Source organism: Thamnophis sirtalis, unplaced genomic scaffold, assembly GCF_051295495.1.
Source record: "Thamnophis sirtalis isolate CommonGarterSnake01/CBP01778 unplaced genomic scaffold, rThaSir2_p1.2 scaffold_3, whole genome shotgun sequence".
Taxonomy (NCBI): Eukaryota; Metazoa; Chordata; class Lepidosauria; order Squamata; family Natricidae; genus Thamnophis; species Thamnophis sirtalis.
This window is the reverse complement of record NW_028261383.1, coordinates 71,429,353-71,445,626: the sequence shown is the minus strand read 5'-3', so window position 1 is coordinate 71,445,626 and position 16,274 is coordinate 71,429,353. Positions and strand designations below refer to the sequence as shown.

Sequence of the window (16,274 nt, the reverse complement as noted above, 5' to 3'; positions counted from 1 at the left end):
GCAACTCACTTAACCACCGGATCACTTAATGACAGAAGTTCGAATCCCAATTGTGTTTGTAGGTCAAGGGTTAATTAGATGGCTACTACCTCGCATGGTTGCTGCTGTGGGCAATGTACAGTATATTGCTAAAATCAAAAGAAGGTCCAAATTGTAATTAAATCCAACAGTACCAACAAGAGCAGAACCAAAATCAGCATAGCAATAACTCCGAGAAATGCTGTAGAAATACTGTACAGAATTAATGAGACTACATAGTTTATAGGGGAAGTAAGAATAAAATTGAAAGATGCACAGAAGTCAAACCATAAAAGTTGAGATAGTGATCACAATCATATGATCAAACTCCCGATTCTTTTTTGCAAGCCCTGCAAAAGGGGAGGGGCCAGAGCTTGGATCACATATTTATGGCCACCTTTTTGACACCTCTCCCCCACAATGTGGTTACCAAGGAGAAAGGATTTGCTTGATTGATGCTCCTATTTTACCCATTTAGAAAGGACTGAAAAAGATTGAATCCTTTATTAGGCGACAGTATTATATCACCATATAAAATTGTAGGGCCTGCAACTGATAGGTCTGTACAATATTTTCCCTTACTGCTCCTTCACTCCCTTTCTGCAAGAGGTTTATACTCCAGGTGGTGCTGTGTGTCTGTCTACAGAGAAATCACACTACATGCAATCATCCGACCTGAAAAACCATGCCCTCAGTTTCTGTAGAAAGGGCCTTTGTTCATTATCAGATCTGTACATATTGTCTGCATTTTCTGAATAACATGGGACCTGAGAAATTTAGCCAGGGCAATATGGCTGATTTCAAAATTCTGCTATATACCTCTTGTCTTGACAGATCCGAGGTTTTTTATCAAGATTTGATAATGTTCTTCCTGTCAGTCTGGCGTTTGACAAGTGTACTGCCTGTTCACCCAAGGTAAGTTTTGTATCTGTATTCTTTTGTATCTGTATTCTCATTCTCATCCCCTCCCTCCCTCCCTCCTTCTCTCTCTCGCTCTCCTCTCCTTTTTAGCAAATACAATTTTAGATATAATGTATAGGGGACTGGAGACTAAAACATAGGAAGAACGTTTGCAGGAACTGGGTATGTCTAGTTTAATGAAAAGAAGGACTAGGGGAGACATGATAGCAGTGTTCCAATATCTCAGGGGTTTGCCACAAAGAAGAGAGAGTCAAACTATTCTCCAAGGCACCTGAGGGTAGGACAAGAAGTGGGTGGAAACTAATCAAGGAGAGAAGCAACTTAGAACTGAGGAGAAATTTCCTGACAGTTAGAACAATTAATCAGTGGAACAACTTGCCTCCAGAAGTTGTGAATGCCCCAACACTGGAAGTCTTTAAGAAGATGTTGGATAGCCATTTTTCTGCCTAGGCAGGGGGTTGGACTAGAAGACCTCCAAGATCCCTTCCAACTCTGCTATTGTATTGTATTGTATTGTATTGTATTGTACTGTACTGTATTGTATCGGCCAACAAGTGTGAAATGATTATATCGGTACAGAGTGTCCTGAAAGATATCGTCTTTCATCATTTCTATGCAGAATAAAATAATTCTGCTGCTGTCACTCACAAGTTCCCTGAAAATGGGCTCTAGCACAAGTCTAAAAGCTCAGACAAAACCTGTGGTCCCGGTGACCGACCCAGATTAGATCCTGATTTAATGTTTTCAGAGAAATATTTGACATACTCAACACAATCTGCTAGAAGAAGATTTTTCAAAGTATCTATTGTGACAAAATCTCATTCCAAACTTAGATGCCATGTGTGTACCGATTATGCCTCCTCTGACTTAAAGTCCCGCTTGATAATATATGTTCCTCTTCCACGTTCCTTCAGTTGTCTGGTATTGCTTGTAATTAAAGACAGTTGTTATTTTGTGGGTAGATTACTGCACTTCTGTATTAGCGGGTATTCAACTGTGCCAAAACTATCATTCTGGTAAAGGTAGGCATGAGTAGAAAGAATCCATCCCATAGCATTTTCCTTTCTTACTTGCTGATGAAAGAAAGAGTGGTCATGTGGATGGATGCCTTCTCATCAACTACAGGTAGTCCTCGAGTTATAACCATTTGTTTATTGACCATTCAAAGTTACAACAGCCCTGAAAAAAACGACCATTGCAGCATCCCCATAGTCATATGAACAAAAGTGGATTGTATTTATGATGGTTGCACTATTCATGCAATCATTTTTGCAATCTTCTGACAAGCAAAATCCATGGGGAAACCAGATTCACTTAATAACCATATTACTAACTTAACAACTACAGTGATTTGCTTAACATCTGTGGCAAAAAAGGTCATACAATCAAGCAAAACTCACTTAACAACTGTCTTGCCTAACAGCAGAAATGTTGAACTCAATTGTCAAGGATTACCTGTGCCAGTTTCTGTTCTGATTGAAACAACAATGTTGATAGGCTCATTTCAGATTTATCCAACCATCAATTTAAATGAAATTCAGTTCAATGTTGATCCAACTCATTTTTCTTCCTAAAGTGAAATCCAAATCCTCCTCACCAACACTGTTCCCTCTAAGGTGCGCGCGTGCGCGGCCGCGCACGTCGCTAGAAAGCTCCGCGCAGAGGTTTCTAACTGCCGCGCAGAGCTTTCTACCAAAGCAAACGTGGGGAAGTCGCCTGCAAAGGACCTCCCCAGACTTCTTTTGATGTCCTCTTGCTTCTTCTCCTTCACCAGCAAAGCTCCCGCAGTGGTGCCTCTCTCTCCACGCGGAGCACCTGAGCTGGCCCCCGCGTTATCCCTCCCCCTTCCTCCTCTGCCGTGCTTGAGGCCGCGGGAGCTAGTAGGAAAGCGGCGGAGGTGGAGGCGATGGCAGGGATAACCCAGAGCCCAGCTGAGGTGCTCCGAGCGAAGTGGGAGGCACCAGCGCCGCTGCTTTGCCGGTGAAGGAGAAGGAGCAAGAGGACTGGCGGCTTTGAAATGGTCCCGCCGGCTGCAGATTTGATTCAGCGTAAGCAGGGGCCGAACACATGCTGAGCCGACTTTGCGCAGTGAGGCGGAGTAATTCAACCCCCCCAAAGAACACGTGTCTCTGTGTGTGTGTGTGTGTGTGTGTGTGTGTGTGTGTGTGTGTGAGAGAGAGAGAGAGAGAGAGAGAGAGAGAGAGAGTTGGATCAAAATTGGTGGCCAAAGGAGTGGAGGGAAGGAAGGAAGGAAGGAAGGAAGGAAGGAAGCCCTGCCCCCTGTGAAAAAAACTGAAGATGGAGCAGTGAATGAATAAGCCATAAAAGCAACAAACAGTTAATGCGTAAGTAAGCTGAGGAGCAAGTTCTCAACTAAGGAAGCAATATTAGAAAGAAATATAAAAAGCTCAATATGCCAAAACACTTATTTTAGTCTTCATTTAATTACTTGTATTGTAGTCTGATGTAACATCTTTTTAAAGTTAACGTTAGTTAGAAAAGATAGGGTACAAAACTTAAATAATAAAAAAAATTCTACATTCATTTTGAAAAATAAATGCAATACTTGATTAATTTCATATCTTTATTTAAAATAGTTTTGGCATGGCATATGATTTTATTGACTCAGTTGGAAATGATGTGGATGTTGTATCTGATTCTGAGGCATATATATTCTTAAGTAACATAACATATAGCATATTGTCCAAACTTGCTAGACTATTTAATTGATCTTACTACTTTAAAGGGGGAGAGTTTCATGATAAATTATTTTATTACATTTATGTTGTATTTATATATTATATTTATTACATTTATATTCCACATTATATATTTGTATTGTTATTTTAGTGTTTATTGTCAATTTTGATAGATATATTGATATATCAATACTGATTTTAATCATACTAAATAACAATTACTGCTATTATTTATCAGCATTAAATATTTACATTTTTAATATCGAGTTAGTCATATTTTAGAATAATAGGATTATCTTTTAATAGGATAATTGGCAAAATCTAATTCAAATGTGATGGGTTGCATTCCAAAGGAATGTGAGAGGACAGGTTGCCTGCAAAATGCCAGGACCCAGGACCTGTTGGTGCCATGTCTCTCTCTAGCCAGTCTAATGATCTAAAAGCTGAGCAGAAGTCTTTTTTTTTTCAGGGTGAGCGGAAAAGTATAGTGTTTGAGTGGCACTTTTCATGCCTGGCATTCATCAGGCTGAAACCTCGCTCACAATTGGTGCTTGGCGCTTGGAATGTTGCGCAAATGTCCAGCAGACGAGACAGAAGTTCAAACTGTTGCTCTCTTAGGTGCTCAGGCATGAAACTGTGCCGCTCAAACACTATACTTTTCCGCTCACCCTGAAAAAAAATTAGAGGGAACATTGCTCACCAAGTTAGAGTGAGCACAGAGTCTCCTTTTGAGTGCCCATTTTTACCTTGACATATTTTCTAACCTTTATCACACATAAGAAGGGGGCTTCATATACTGGTTAGAGTTAGTGGAAGATGCTTTAAGTGGCTGGGCTTGAGAACAGAGATAGACAGACTAAAAATCCCTGTACTATCATGGCATGTCAGACAATTTCATGGTTACAACAGGTATATTTTTTAGGGTTTTATATTTCATTTCAGCAACATAGATTTATCATATTTGTTCACATTTGTAATTTAATTGTGGTTTGGTTAGTATTTGAAAACAGTAACAACAAAACCAAACTGAGCAATCACCCTCTCTATTTTGATCTTTTGTTTTTAGCATGTGGGGTGTCCACAGAGAAAACATTGACAGTTTATTAAAATCCTTTGTATCATATTAGGTAAGGATGTCAGCTGTGAACCAAAAACTTTTAATATAATTTTACTGCATCTATGAACACATACTAGTCTGAAAATTAATTGTCATTAAGATAAATTATACATCGTAACTTAGAGGGGCTTAAGGTAGGCTAGAAGAAATTCAGTTTCCGTTCTTCTGCAACCATAATAAAATTTATATGAATACATTACAGATTGATTTCCTTTATAGGTTTTTTACACAATTTAATAGATTCTGAAGAAATCACATAAAATACATCCAATGAAGACATTCAAGTTAATTGGTTAGAGTTTGAATTTCTTCCATAGAAAAGCTCCACTCATCTTCTAAAAATTCCTCTGGTGAAATGTGTTGTAGATCAAAGAACAGCAGGATTAGAAGTGAGAATTAGGTAGGTAAAAAAAAAAAACCCATAGATTTAAGTTCAGTTGAAATGTAATTATAATTTACTACTTTCAATATGTTTACTTCCCATTGTGACATACTGTATTATGAGTATAGTTTGGGGTCAACTTGGGGATGTAGCATACACATTGCTAAAACCAAAATTTAGGCACAGGGCACTGTTTCAAAGGGGTAAATGCCTGAATATCTATGGATAGTTGAAAGAATTTTTTGTAGTGATGGAGGATGATACTTTATTCAATTATATCAGGAAGGGGACTTTGACCCAATTCTTATCTTGCAGAGTTATAAATACAGTTTTCTTTTTGTACTGATGGTAAGGGGTGGGTAGAGAAATTAAGGGAGAAGACAGCAGTGGCCTTCAGTCATGGTCCACTTCATCTCCAGGAGGTAACCTGGCTGGATATCGCTTTCTGAAGAACAATAGTTGCAAAGAACTTTGGGCAGCTTAGCCTGTTTTTAAGCTTGTGTGTTAATCATTCATTGGCCAGTGAGGAAAACAGTCTGCTAAAATGGTCTTTGGTCTGATACAGCAGGGCTCTTGATATTTGTTAAGTTGTTATTTTCCCAGATTATTCTGCTCTAAGGAGTGTCATGCTCATTGTGCCCTAATTTTCAAGCACACTGATTACAAATGTAGTGTGTAGGTACTTTCGTGTACACATTGCTAAAAAAAGATCAGGTATTCCTGATTTTCACTTGTATGTCATCATCCATGGCATGAACATTTTTTTATGTATGATAGAAACATTGGGAAGGAGGGACACAGAGAAGTGATTTTTTTTTCTTATTACTGTGGTGTTTTTAAAAGAGTTCTGTTTTACATAAGTAAGTTCTTTTTTTTTAAATAAAATATGACTTGAACTTTGACAGCTACATTACTCCATAGTGATCATTTTTCATGTGGTAATAATATTAAATTACTTTTATGCGGAAAAGGTTGGCTCAGGGATACATGTATTTTCTTACAGTAGAAACATAACATTTATTTACAGGCCCCGCTCCAGTTTTTAGCATACTGTTTCAGAGCATTGAGATTTCCGATACAAACAATGATAAATTCAGTGGTCTGTTTATCTGGATTCTCTGTGGGGGTCTCTCCACCCCACCTCTTCCCTGTAATGCATTTGTCACAGTTTCACCCTAATTTTTTCTTATATTTATGCCTGAAAAGTTTTTAGTCTTTGAAACTAGATGTCAAGTTTCAAACTTCTCTGAGCAGATGAGTTTCTAACCTTTGTAGGGATCCATTTGAGGAATTCAGAAATGGCTCCTGTAAGAAACCCAAGTTCTTAATTTTGGTTTGACAGCAGCCTTCCATGGATTCAACTTGTGAGAAAGAACTGGATCCCATAGGTGCTTAACCTCATTAACATACAAGAAAGACTTTGAGAAGTGGACTAGTGAAAAGACAGCATGCAGTTTCATCTAGTATCATGTATTTAATTATAGGGAATGGTTTGTCAGTCTCAATTTACCCTTACAGGAACATAGAAAGTTAACAGGTGGCCTCTCTTAGCCCTTGGCAAGCTGCCTACCCACCTGGGAAGCCAACATTTTTACAAAGCTACAGTTTCTGGCATCATATTTATATGTAAAGATGCCTTTATGGTTCATGTAGTTCTGATAGACATATTTTGTACACACAGAAATCTGGATGGCTGCAAACGTGTTAGTTTTTCATTAAAGTTCTAAACACTTGGCTGTCTCTTGGCCATTCTTTGGCCAAGAGACTATGTGATATGATTTTATGAGAGAAATTTATTTATTTAAAGCATTTATATAGCCACCCATTTTATATTGAACTCTGGACAGCTCCCAATCAACCATTAAAAACAAGAGATTGGCTATAATAACAAAACATTGCAAAACTGCCTATGCTGTAGCTCCTTTTCCACACTAAATGCTCAAGTGAATTAGGAAGGTGTCTGCCTGAGCCACTGTCAAATACTATATTTTTTTCTCAGAAAAAAATTCAGCCCCTTTTGTCTGGGTAACAATTTTTGCATACTTTCATCAGAGTCATCTTTCTTACTGTCTGTAAGTGGCATAGCCCATTTCTTTCTTATGAAATAAGCTCAACTTCCCAGGTAGAGTAAGGGTAGTAGAAACCATTCTAGGCTAAAAGGAGCGCGTAACAAGGACCCTCACTTATACATGACTACTTTGTGTTCAATGTGCGTTCCTTGACTGGACACATCAGACTCAGCAGCTGCTTTCTGAAGGCTCTCACAGTCACATCTTAAAATGCCTAATGCATTTTATCCCTGGCATGGCCCAATCCATTTTCTCCACACCCCATTAATCTTTAGATGCTAGAAGAAATGCTGGGTCACTTGAGATTGCCAATTCATAGATACACATTCAAAGAAGTGTTAGCCTTTTTATCGGCCTTGATAATTATTTTGTCACTCTAGAGTTATATTGGTATGTCACATTCTGGTTTCCTATTAGTAATTTGGATTTCCAACCAAGAATCCCCCCTAGAAAGTACTTCAGAAATTCTGCAGGGACTACCGTATTTTTCAGAGTATAAGATGAACCCAAATATAAGATGCACCAAGAAGCAAATTTTTAAAAAAAGTTTTTGAACTCTGCAGACCTCCCAAAAACGGCCCGTCTTTTTTAAAGGGCATGAATAGCCTTTAGGCTTGTAGAGTGCTCCTAGGGGGTGGCCCCCCAAAACAAACAAAAAATGGCCCTTTTTGCAAAAATGGACCCTTTTTTCCAAAATAAATGGCATGCATAGCCTTTAGGACGCTTATAGAGTGCTCTTGAGGGCTGGAGGGGTTTGCTCATTTCTGCCCTCCCCAGCCCCCAGGAGCACTCTGAAAGCCTCCTAAAGGCTATACATGGCCATTTTGGTGAAGGGGGCGGGGCTTCAGGAGGCAAAAAAATGCTGTTTTCAGTATATAAGACACACCCAGATTTTCAGCCTCTTTTTTGAGGGGAAAAGGGTGCATCTTATACTCTGAAAAATACGGTACTTACTTGGATTGTCCTTTCAGATGCTGTCTCAGTCCAAACCGCAAATTTCATTACATATAAAAAATTAACCTTTCTTTCCTCACAAAAATTTCCTAGTTGGAATGTTCTCCCTTTTTGTTTGCCTTTTTTTGGACAGCAGCAGCTTTTCCCCTTTCCCTATCACCTGTATGTCAACAATTGAAATGACTTCATTGTTCTTTTTATAAAGCTGATGCTTTTGTTGTTGTTCCAAGCATACTTGGAACTGCTGTTTTAATACAGGTTTGTAATTATATTCTCCTTCATTTGCGTCACATACCCATAGCAGAAAAAATGTTCCATCCAAAACTCAGCTTCTTATCAAAATTCTTCTGGCTCTAAAGTAAAGACTACTTTATATAAAGTAATAAAGACAGGATAAAAATATAATAAATAAAGGACAATTCTGTACGTGTTTTTTTAAGTGGTTTATAAAAGTAAATGGAGTTGAAAGACATATAGTTCATCCAAGGTAGGCCAGTGTTTCAGATACCTAAAGATTAATGTGAATACTAAACATTCTGATTTTAAATTTTCTCTTCTATTTCTCAGGGTGGGAGGAAAAGTAAGTGAAAGGAAGAAAGGGGAGGAAAGGAGGGCAGATATATTTTGTTTTGTTTTTAAATGAAAAAGTTAAGCATCTTTTAAAAGTTAAAAGTTTAACAGGATGTTTGCCAGCAAAAGCACTTTGCTCTTATTTTGGGAAGAGTCCTTTTTTTATACTTCAGTACTCGGTTTCAAGGGTCTAGCTCTTCAAGGGTCTAGCAGAAATTGGCCAAATTTATTGAATTGGTTCAGCAATACAGAACTCACGTTCAGAAATAGAGGCCATTTTAATACTTCTTTAACCCCACCAAAATGTTCTTATTGGTCTGAATGCCAGTTTCCCCCTGCATTTACATTTGCTCCCACAAACGGTAATTTCAAACACCAGATATGACTGTATTTCCAAAAATCTCTTCCTGAAGAGATTTAGGGAGCTGCAAAGAGAAAGGGAAGTCAGAGAAACCTCCATCTATAAATACAGTATACAACAAGATTTTAGATCTAAGCTGTTGGTAGGTGCAATTAATAATTGGAAGAATTCTATATTTCCTTTTAGCTTGTCAGCAGATGTTCAACTTGCTGGCAGTCTTCAGAAGACATCCTATATGAGACCTGCTGTCTCTTTGTCCCTCCTTCAGTACTCCCCAAATAATGAGAATCTGTTTTTTTTCCTTTTGAGATTCACAATGGTGCCAGTGTTACCTAGGTAGGAATCTCTTCTGTGACAGCCCTGAAGACTGATTTTTCACTACCACTACCAAAAGTTTGCATGCTCAGCATTTAATTCCTGTCCGAAATCAGGGCAGATGCAATAAATCTTCTTGCCCTTTCTGCTGTACAGATTTAATTATTTTTTTCATGGAAATTTTGGTTTTGTATCTTTTTTTATAATAATTCTTCCTACATTCTGATCCAGTGGTGGGTTGCGGGTGGTGTGCCCCTGTACGGGTGTACCGGTACCTGCCGGGAGCACCGGGTATCGTTCTGGTATGGTGCTCCAAAGGGCCCACCTGCCTGCCCGAGCTCCTTACGTATATTTGAGCTCTTCGGGGCTTCTGCCCATGCACACGGAGCTTACGGCGCCTGCACGATGCTCCGCTGAGCAGCTGAAGCATCACGGAGGCGTTGCAGAGGTGTCGTGGAGGTAAGGACGCATGCACACATGTGTCCGCGTGCTGCGTGCGTGCATGTGGGACACTGGGCCCCGTTGCAACCAGTACAGTGCAATCCGGAACCCACCACTGTTCTGATGCCATCCACACTCACACACGCAGGAAGATTTCCTTAATGCATAATAGCACAGATTTTGCTGCCACTTACAAGAGATTTAGGTTTTGTGACATCTCAGCATAATTTGCAGCTGCTCGGAATGGCTGTGTTAGGAGGATCGTGGAGCTGCTGTGCCTAGGAGTGTTGGCTGGCATTTTGCCTGATTTTCTATCATCACTGCTTCTCAGGTATTGTTTCCTCCCACAGTTCTACAAATGTATCCAATATGTATAGATAGATGTCAATGTAGATATAGATATATAAGAGAAATGCTTTTTTGGGAGGGTGGGAGGGATGAAAGGAACTTTATTAATTCATCTATATAAAATCAGATTGCACTTTTGTGGATACTCAAGCTTCGGCCAGCTGGGAGATAATGATAAGAGCCAAGGTGGCGCAGTGGTTAAATGCAGCACTGCAGGCTACTGCTAGATCAGCAGTTCAGCGGTTCAAATCTCACCGGCTCAGGGTTGACTCAGCCTTCCATCCTTCCGAGGTGGGTAAAATGAGGACCCAGATTGTTGGGGGCAATATGCTGACTCTCTGTAAACCGCTTAGAGAGGGCTGAAAGCCCTATGAAGCAGTATATAAGTCTACTGCTATTGCTATACTAAAATTTTGAAAATAATACGTCAAAAAAATATAGATGCGACCTTGCTTAGGACTCTTTGGATATTAACACAAAAAGGTAAAGACAACATAGAATTATACATTCATGCCATTGTGTGTTGTAGTCTTGGGAAATGGAAGGCTGCTGGTTTAGAAAACCTCTTAAATTGAGAAGCCTGTGTTGAGTAAATGAGTAACACATTTTTGCCTTTGAGAACTTAAATTACTAATGCTCTTTCTTTAAAAAAATCTTTTATGTTCTGAGGTTTTTAAAAGCTTACAGATGTGTGAATTAGATAGTCAGTTATATTATTGGCAAGTATACAGAGATATAGATTACCAGGGTTAAAAACCTGGGGTGGAGAGTTTGATTCATTTGGCTTTCTCCTGTACCTTCATTTCCACATAACTATGAAGCAATTTGTCACTGAGGGCTTTCTTAGAAAAACTTTGAAGCATAGAGAGAAGAAAATAAATCCCCTTCTTTCCCTTTCTTCTTTTTAAAGCCACAAGTATAGTTCCTTTGATAAACCTTTTTTGGAATATTTAAAGCATCACATTGTTATGAACATGTAATCTAATTCTCTTTAATTAAAGTTGAAGAAAAAGTGTTAACTTTCAGGCTTTGGAAAGCTAGTGTTCAGATCATTAATTTTTAACAAGAAAATCATTGTTTACAACTTACATATGTCTGCAAGACAAATAATAGTATATTTTTGTGATTTAACTCAATAATTTAGAGAAGAATTATAACTAGAAGAAAGAGGAAATCTCACTTTGGGGGTATAGAAGATAAAGGGAAAAAATCAACTGAATATGCAGATCTTTTGAGCAGAAAACGATTTTTTACAGAGAAGTTGAGAATAGCTGTGAAGTTGGTGAGACTTTTCTTTGTAAAATGATGTTCTGAACATAAGGGGTTATTCTATTGTGGTTATACATCTGTATTGATTCTGTCATTTATCCTTTTATAACAGTCAGTTTTTATATAATTATAGTTTTATAATAGTCAGTTACAGTGCTAATCAGTTACATTGCAGAGTTGATGTAATGTTCTAATTTTCTCCTGTCTGGTTTGACATAGAAAGCTATGTGACAGCTTTAAAATGAATAGTGTAATAGTGTAAGGAGAGGATAAACACTGTCTTAAACAATTAAAGCTGAAGTTGTCATTAAATCTTAATTGGCTTTTATTGTAAGTTTCTTTCTGAATATGGACCTTTGTTTCTTAACTGAAGGCACTCAAGGACTTCCCAATGTGATCCTTTCTTCAGTTCAATAGTTCACAAAAGATGGCTGCATTTAGAGTAAAGAGGTGTTTTTTATACAGGTAATCCTTTACTTACAACAATTCATTTAGTGACCATTCGAGATTACAGTGGCACTGGAAAAAAGTGACTTATGACAATTTTTCACACTTACAACCGTTGTAGCATCCCCATGGTCACTTGATTTACATTTGCATATTTAACAACTGACTCATATTTATGACATTTGCAGTGTCCCGGAGTCGTGTGATCCCCTTTTGTGACATTTTGACAAGCAAAGTCAATGGAGAGCCAGATTCACTTAACAACCACGTTGGTAATTTAATTCATTGAACAAAAGTGGCAAGAAAAGTCAAATGGGGCAAAATTCACTTAACAATTTTCTCACTTAACAATATGAATTTTGGGCTTCATTGTGGTCATAAGCTGAGGATTACCTGCATTCATAAAATGTCTATTAAAAATCCAATTACAGACTATTTTAATGAGCAGCATCAGCAAAAGAAGTTTGAAGGTCTGCTTTTTGTTCATGTTTATTTATATTCCACCTGTAAATAACTCCAGGTGCCAAAGATACATAATACTCTTACCTCCTCCTGTTTTTCGCACAATAGCAACCCTGTGAAATGAGTTGGGCTGAGAGTGACTGACCCAAAAAACCCAGCTAGCTTTCATGCCTAAAGTGGGATTAGAACTCACACTCTCCCTGTTACTTGCCTCGCACCTTAACCACAAAACCACTGGCTCTGTTTCGGAACACTTATTTTCTAACTTTTTCTGATTTGGGTTATATCACAGGCGGATGAATCCGTTTAAATGTTTCCTTACATTCATGGTCTCCTTACTATTTGAAATAAATAGTGTTGAATGCAAACATTTCGTGGTATTACTATATACATAAATATGCAATTTGACTTGTCAAAAGTATAGCAAGCTTCAAGGCTATAATTATCTCAGTTATGGAACAACCTTCTCAAAATTATTTTCCTTTAGCCGTCTTATTTGAACCTGATAAACCTCAAGCATGCTTTGAGGTAGTCTGTTGGAGGAGGAAGATTCTCTATTTTAACATCTATATCTTTGAATTTGGAATAGCCGCTGATTATATCTATTATATGTTTATATAATGTTATGGTTTTATTTTCTAAATGTTAATAAATAGTTCACTATAATGCTGAACAACAATATGCAACAGTATGGATAAAAATCTTATGATTTTTTTTAAAAAATGGATTTTTTAATTTAAATCAGATGTTTTTTTTATCAAATTTATTTTAATAAAATGCTTTTGGAGTAAATATCTATCTAATGATAGCTTTTTATTCAAGGTACATTAATAGTTTAGTTTATTCGGCATGAAATGGAGCTTAGTTATGTAGCATGAGGCTGTATATTCTGCAATATTGGGATGTTTCTGTCACTTTATGATAGCATTTTGTATTTATTTTATCTCAGTATAATAAGCATTTACATTTGTTTATTGTAAGCTATTGGAGTAGGACTCAACTGGCCAATCAGAGGCCCAGTCATCTGACTCCTGAGAACCAATAAGGGAAAAGAAGGAGGTTCTGTCAGGGTTCGATGGAAAGTATCAGTATGGCATTTGTGAGAGAATTGGCTGGAATCTGGGATGAAGGAGTGGCCTCCTTAGAAATTGAGGGGTTTGGTTAGAATTGTGTGAAGGGCTTTTTTAATTTTATTTTATCATTTTACCCTGTGTGTTGTATGAAGAATCCTATTTAGCTACAAGCTACTGGCTACCAATTCACAGGTCTGTGACTAAAAAGCTGTTTGATTATTTTCATCTAATTTCCATGTATTTTGGTGTGCTGAAAACAAATAAAATATTGAAAAAACTCCTAGATGTCATGATTTGACACAACATGCAAAATTGTCTTCAAATTTATCATTTTTTTAAATTTTTGGTATGTTTTTTATATTATAGGTTTTTAACCAAATTTAAAGTCCAAATTACTATTAATTAATTCACATAAGTGCATTTGAGATATAAAATGCCAAAAAAACATTAAAGGGTTTGTCCGAATTATGTAAAAAAAAAAATAAAGCACTGTAAATCTGATGGTCAGCAATATATACATAAGCTAAGCAAGTTTTAAGTCTGTGCTTCTAATGGTAGAAGGGGTTAATCTTCCCTGAAGAATCCAGTGGGAGGGAGACACAGGGCAGATAGCAGCATCTCTGGTCAGTGCAGGGGGCGTGGCCAGCACTGTGACGTCTCGTGTACAGAAACAGAGCTGCTCTCTCCTGCATGCCACACTTGTGCACGAATCAACATCAGGTTCTTGGTTCTAGGCTATTCACACTTTTTCATCGCAATTCATGTTAACTCGTCATTCTTCAACCGTTATGTTATGGCTCCATGAAAGTGTATTAATTCGCCAGACAGTTTCTGTTTCATCTGTGGTGAATTTACAGTGTTGAAGCAACAGCAGAATATTACAGACTTTGTGAAAAAAGTATACTTTTGGACTAAAAATTGGAGATCAAGATAAAGTTTGGGCGCCTCATAAAGTGTGCAAACGGTGTGTTGAGGACCTCCGAAACTGGTTCAAGGGTAAGAAAAAATCTTTCCATTATGGAATTCCTATGGTATGGCGAGAGCAAAAGAACCATAGTGATGACTGTTACTTTTGTTCATGCGATGTGAAAGGGTTTAATTCCAAATGGAAGCATTCCATTTCATACCCCAATCTTCACTCAGCAATTCGTCCCATCCCCCATGGCACAGATAGCCCCCTGCTACCTTGGAAGAGATCCAGCTCCGATGAAGGTGAAGTCATACCTGAACCAGATGACTAATCAAGTTCTGAAGATGATACAAGACCAAAATTGTTTTGTCAGGAGGAGATAAATGATTTGGTAAGAGACTTGAATCTTCCCAAAGATGCCGCTGAGTTACTCAGATCAAGATTGAAAAGCAGGAATGTATTGTAGCCAGGAGTGTCATCTTCATGGTTTAGACATCGTGAAAAGGAGTTCGTTCCTTACCTCACCCAGGAAGACAAGTTGGTTTATTGCATCAATGTTGAAGGTCTGATGGGTCAAATTAAAATCCAATATGATTCAGAGCAATGACGTCTTTTTATAGATTCTTCAAAAAGAAGTCTCAAAGCAGTTTTACTCCACAACGGTTTTTACGATTACATACCTGTAGGTTATTCCGTACACTTGAAGGAAACCTTCGAGAACTTGGAATTGGTTCTTTGTAAACTTAAATATGAAGACCATGGTTGACAAGTGTATGGGGACTTGAAGGTCTTGTGCATGCTGCTCAGGCAACAAGCTGGGTATACCAAATACCCTTGTTTTCTGTGTCTATGGGACAGTCGAGACTGACAAAATCACTGGACCAAGAAGAGTTGGCAGCTGAGGGTGCTAACAGTCGGTGAAAAAAATGTTCGCCGAGAAACTTTGGTACCTTCCCATAAAGTTCTTCTACCACCTCTCCACATAAAATTGGGATTGATGAAGCAATTCGTAAAATCACTTCCAAGAGATGGAGAATGCTTCAAATACTTGGTCACCAAGTTTCCATGCCTGTCAGAGGCAAAATTGAAGGCTCGTTGGACCAGACATTAGAAGGCTTGCAGTTGATCAAGAGTTTGTCAATACCATGACGGATCCTCAAAAAGAAGGGTGGATTGCATTTAAAGAAGTCCAGAAATTTTTAGGCAATAACAAAGATCCTCACTACAAAAAGATTGTCGGAAGCTTTAGGTTGCCTGCTGAGTTTGAAAGTGCATTTCCTCCAGTCCCACCTTGACTACTTTCCTGAAAATTTGGGAGCTGTGAGTGAGGAACAAGGTGAACGATTCCACCAAGACATTAAAGAAATGGAAAGGAGATACCAGGGAAAATGGAGCATTACAATGATGGCAGACTACTGTTGGATGCTTCAGAGAGACATTCCAGATGCTACTCACAAGCGTAAATGCACCAAGAGGAGCCTCGCAAGGAAGAAGAATCAAGTTTAGTGTGTGTAGGTGAGCTCATTTCAGTTCAAAAAAGGATTTTCATGAAAATATTGTAATAAAACTTTAATTTTATAAGTCTATTTCCATTTATTTTGAGGTATTGTCTTATTTAACATAGTTACCTAAATTGTCAGGAAACGTAATGTCCTATGATAAAATGGAGGTCATTTTCGGATTCAGTGCACCAAAAATCATCAAGATTATGTAGAATATCCGAAACAGCTCTTGAAATTTTTTTTTTTGCAAACCTCTGTTATTTTTTTGTTTGTTTCCCCTTTGGTATTTAGCAAGATTTCCTCCTCAATCCTCTCCTATGGAAAGGAGAAACTGCTTTATAGTGAAAGGCTGGTGGCAGTCACTGTTCACTCACAGGTGCGGTTACCTCATAACTGAACTTAGAGGAGGGTCTGAT

General features: G+C 38.0%; 1 protein-coding gene across 1 annotated transcript in view; it reads left to right on the top strand.

Moving 5' to 3' along the window:
* ATG7 (autophagy related 7) overlaps positions 1–16,274 on the top strand; it is a 99,304-nt gene that overhangs the window by 27,543 nt on the left and 55,487 nt on the right. Inside the window, exon 16 of the mRNA XM_087709116.1 lies at positions 853–933. Within this exon, the coding sequence (XP_087565242.1) occupies positions 853–933 (81 nt within the window). The remainder of the gene's footprint in view (positions 1–852; positions 934–16,274) is intronic.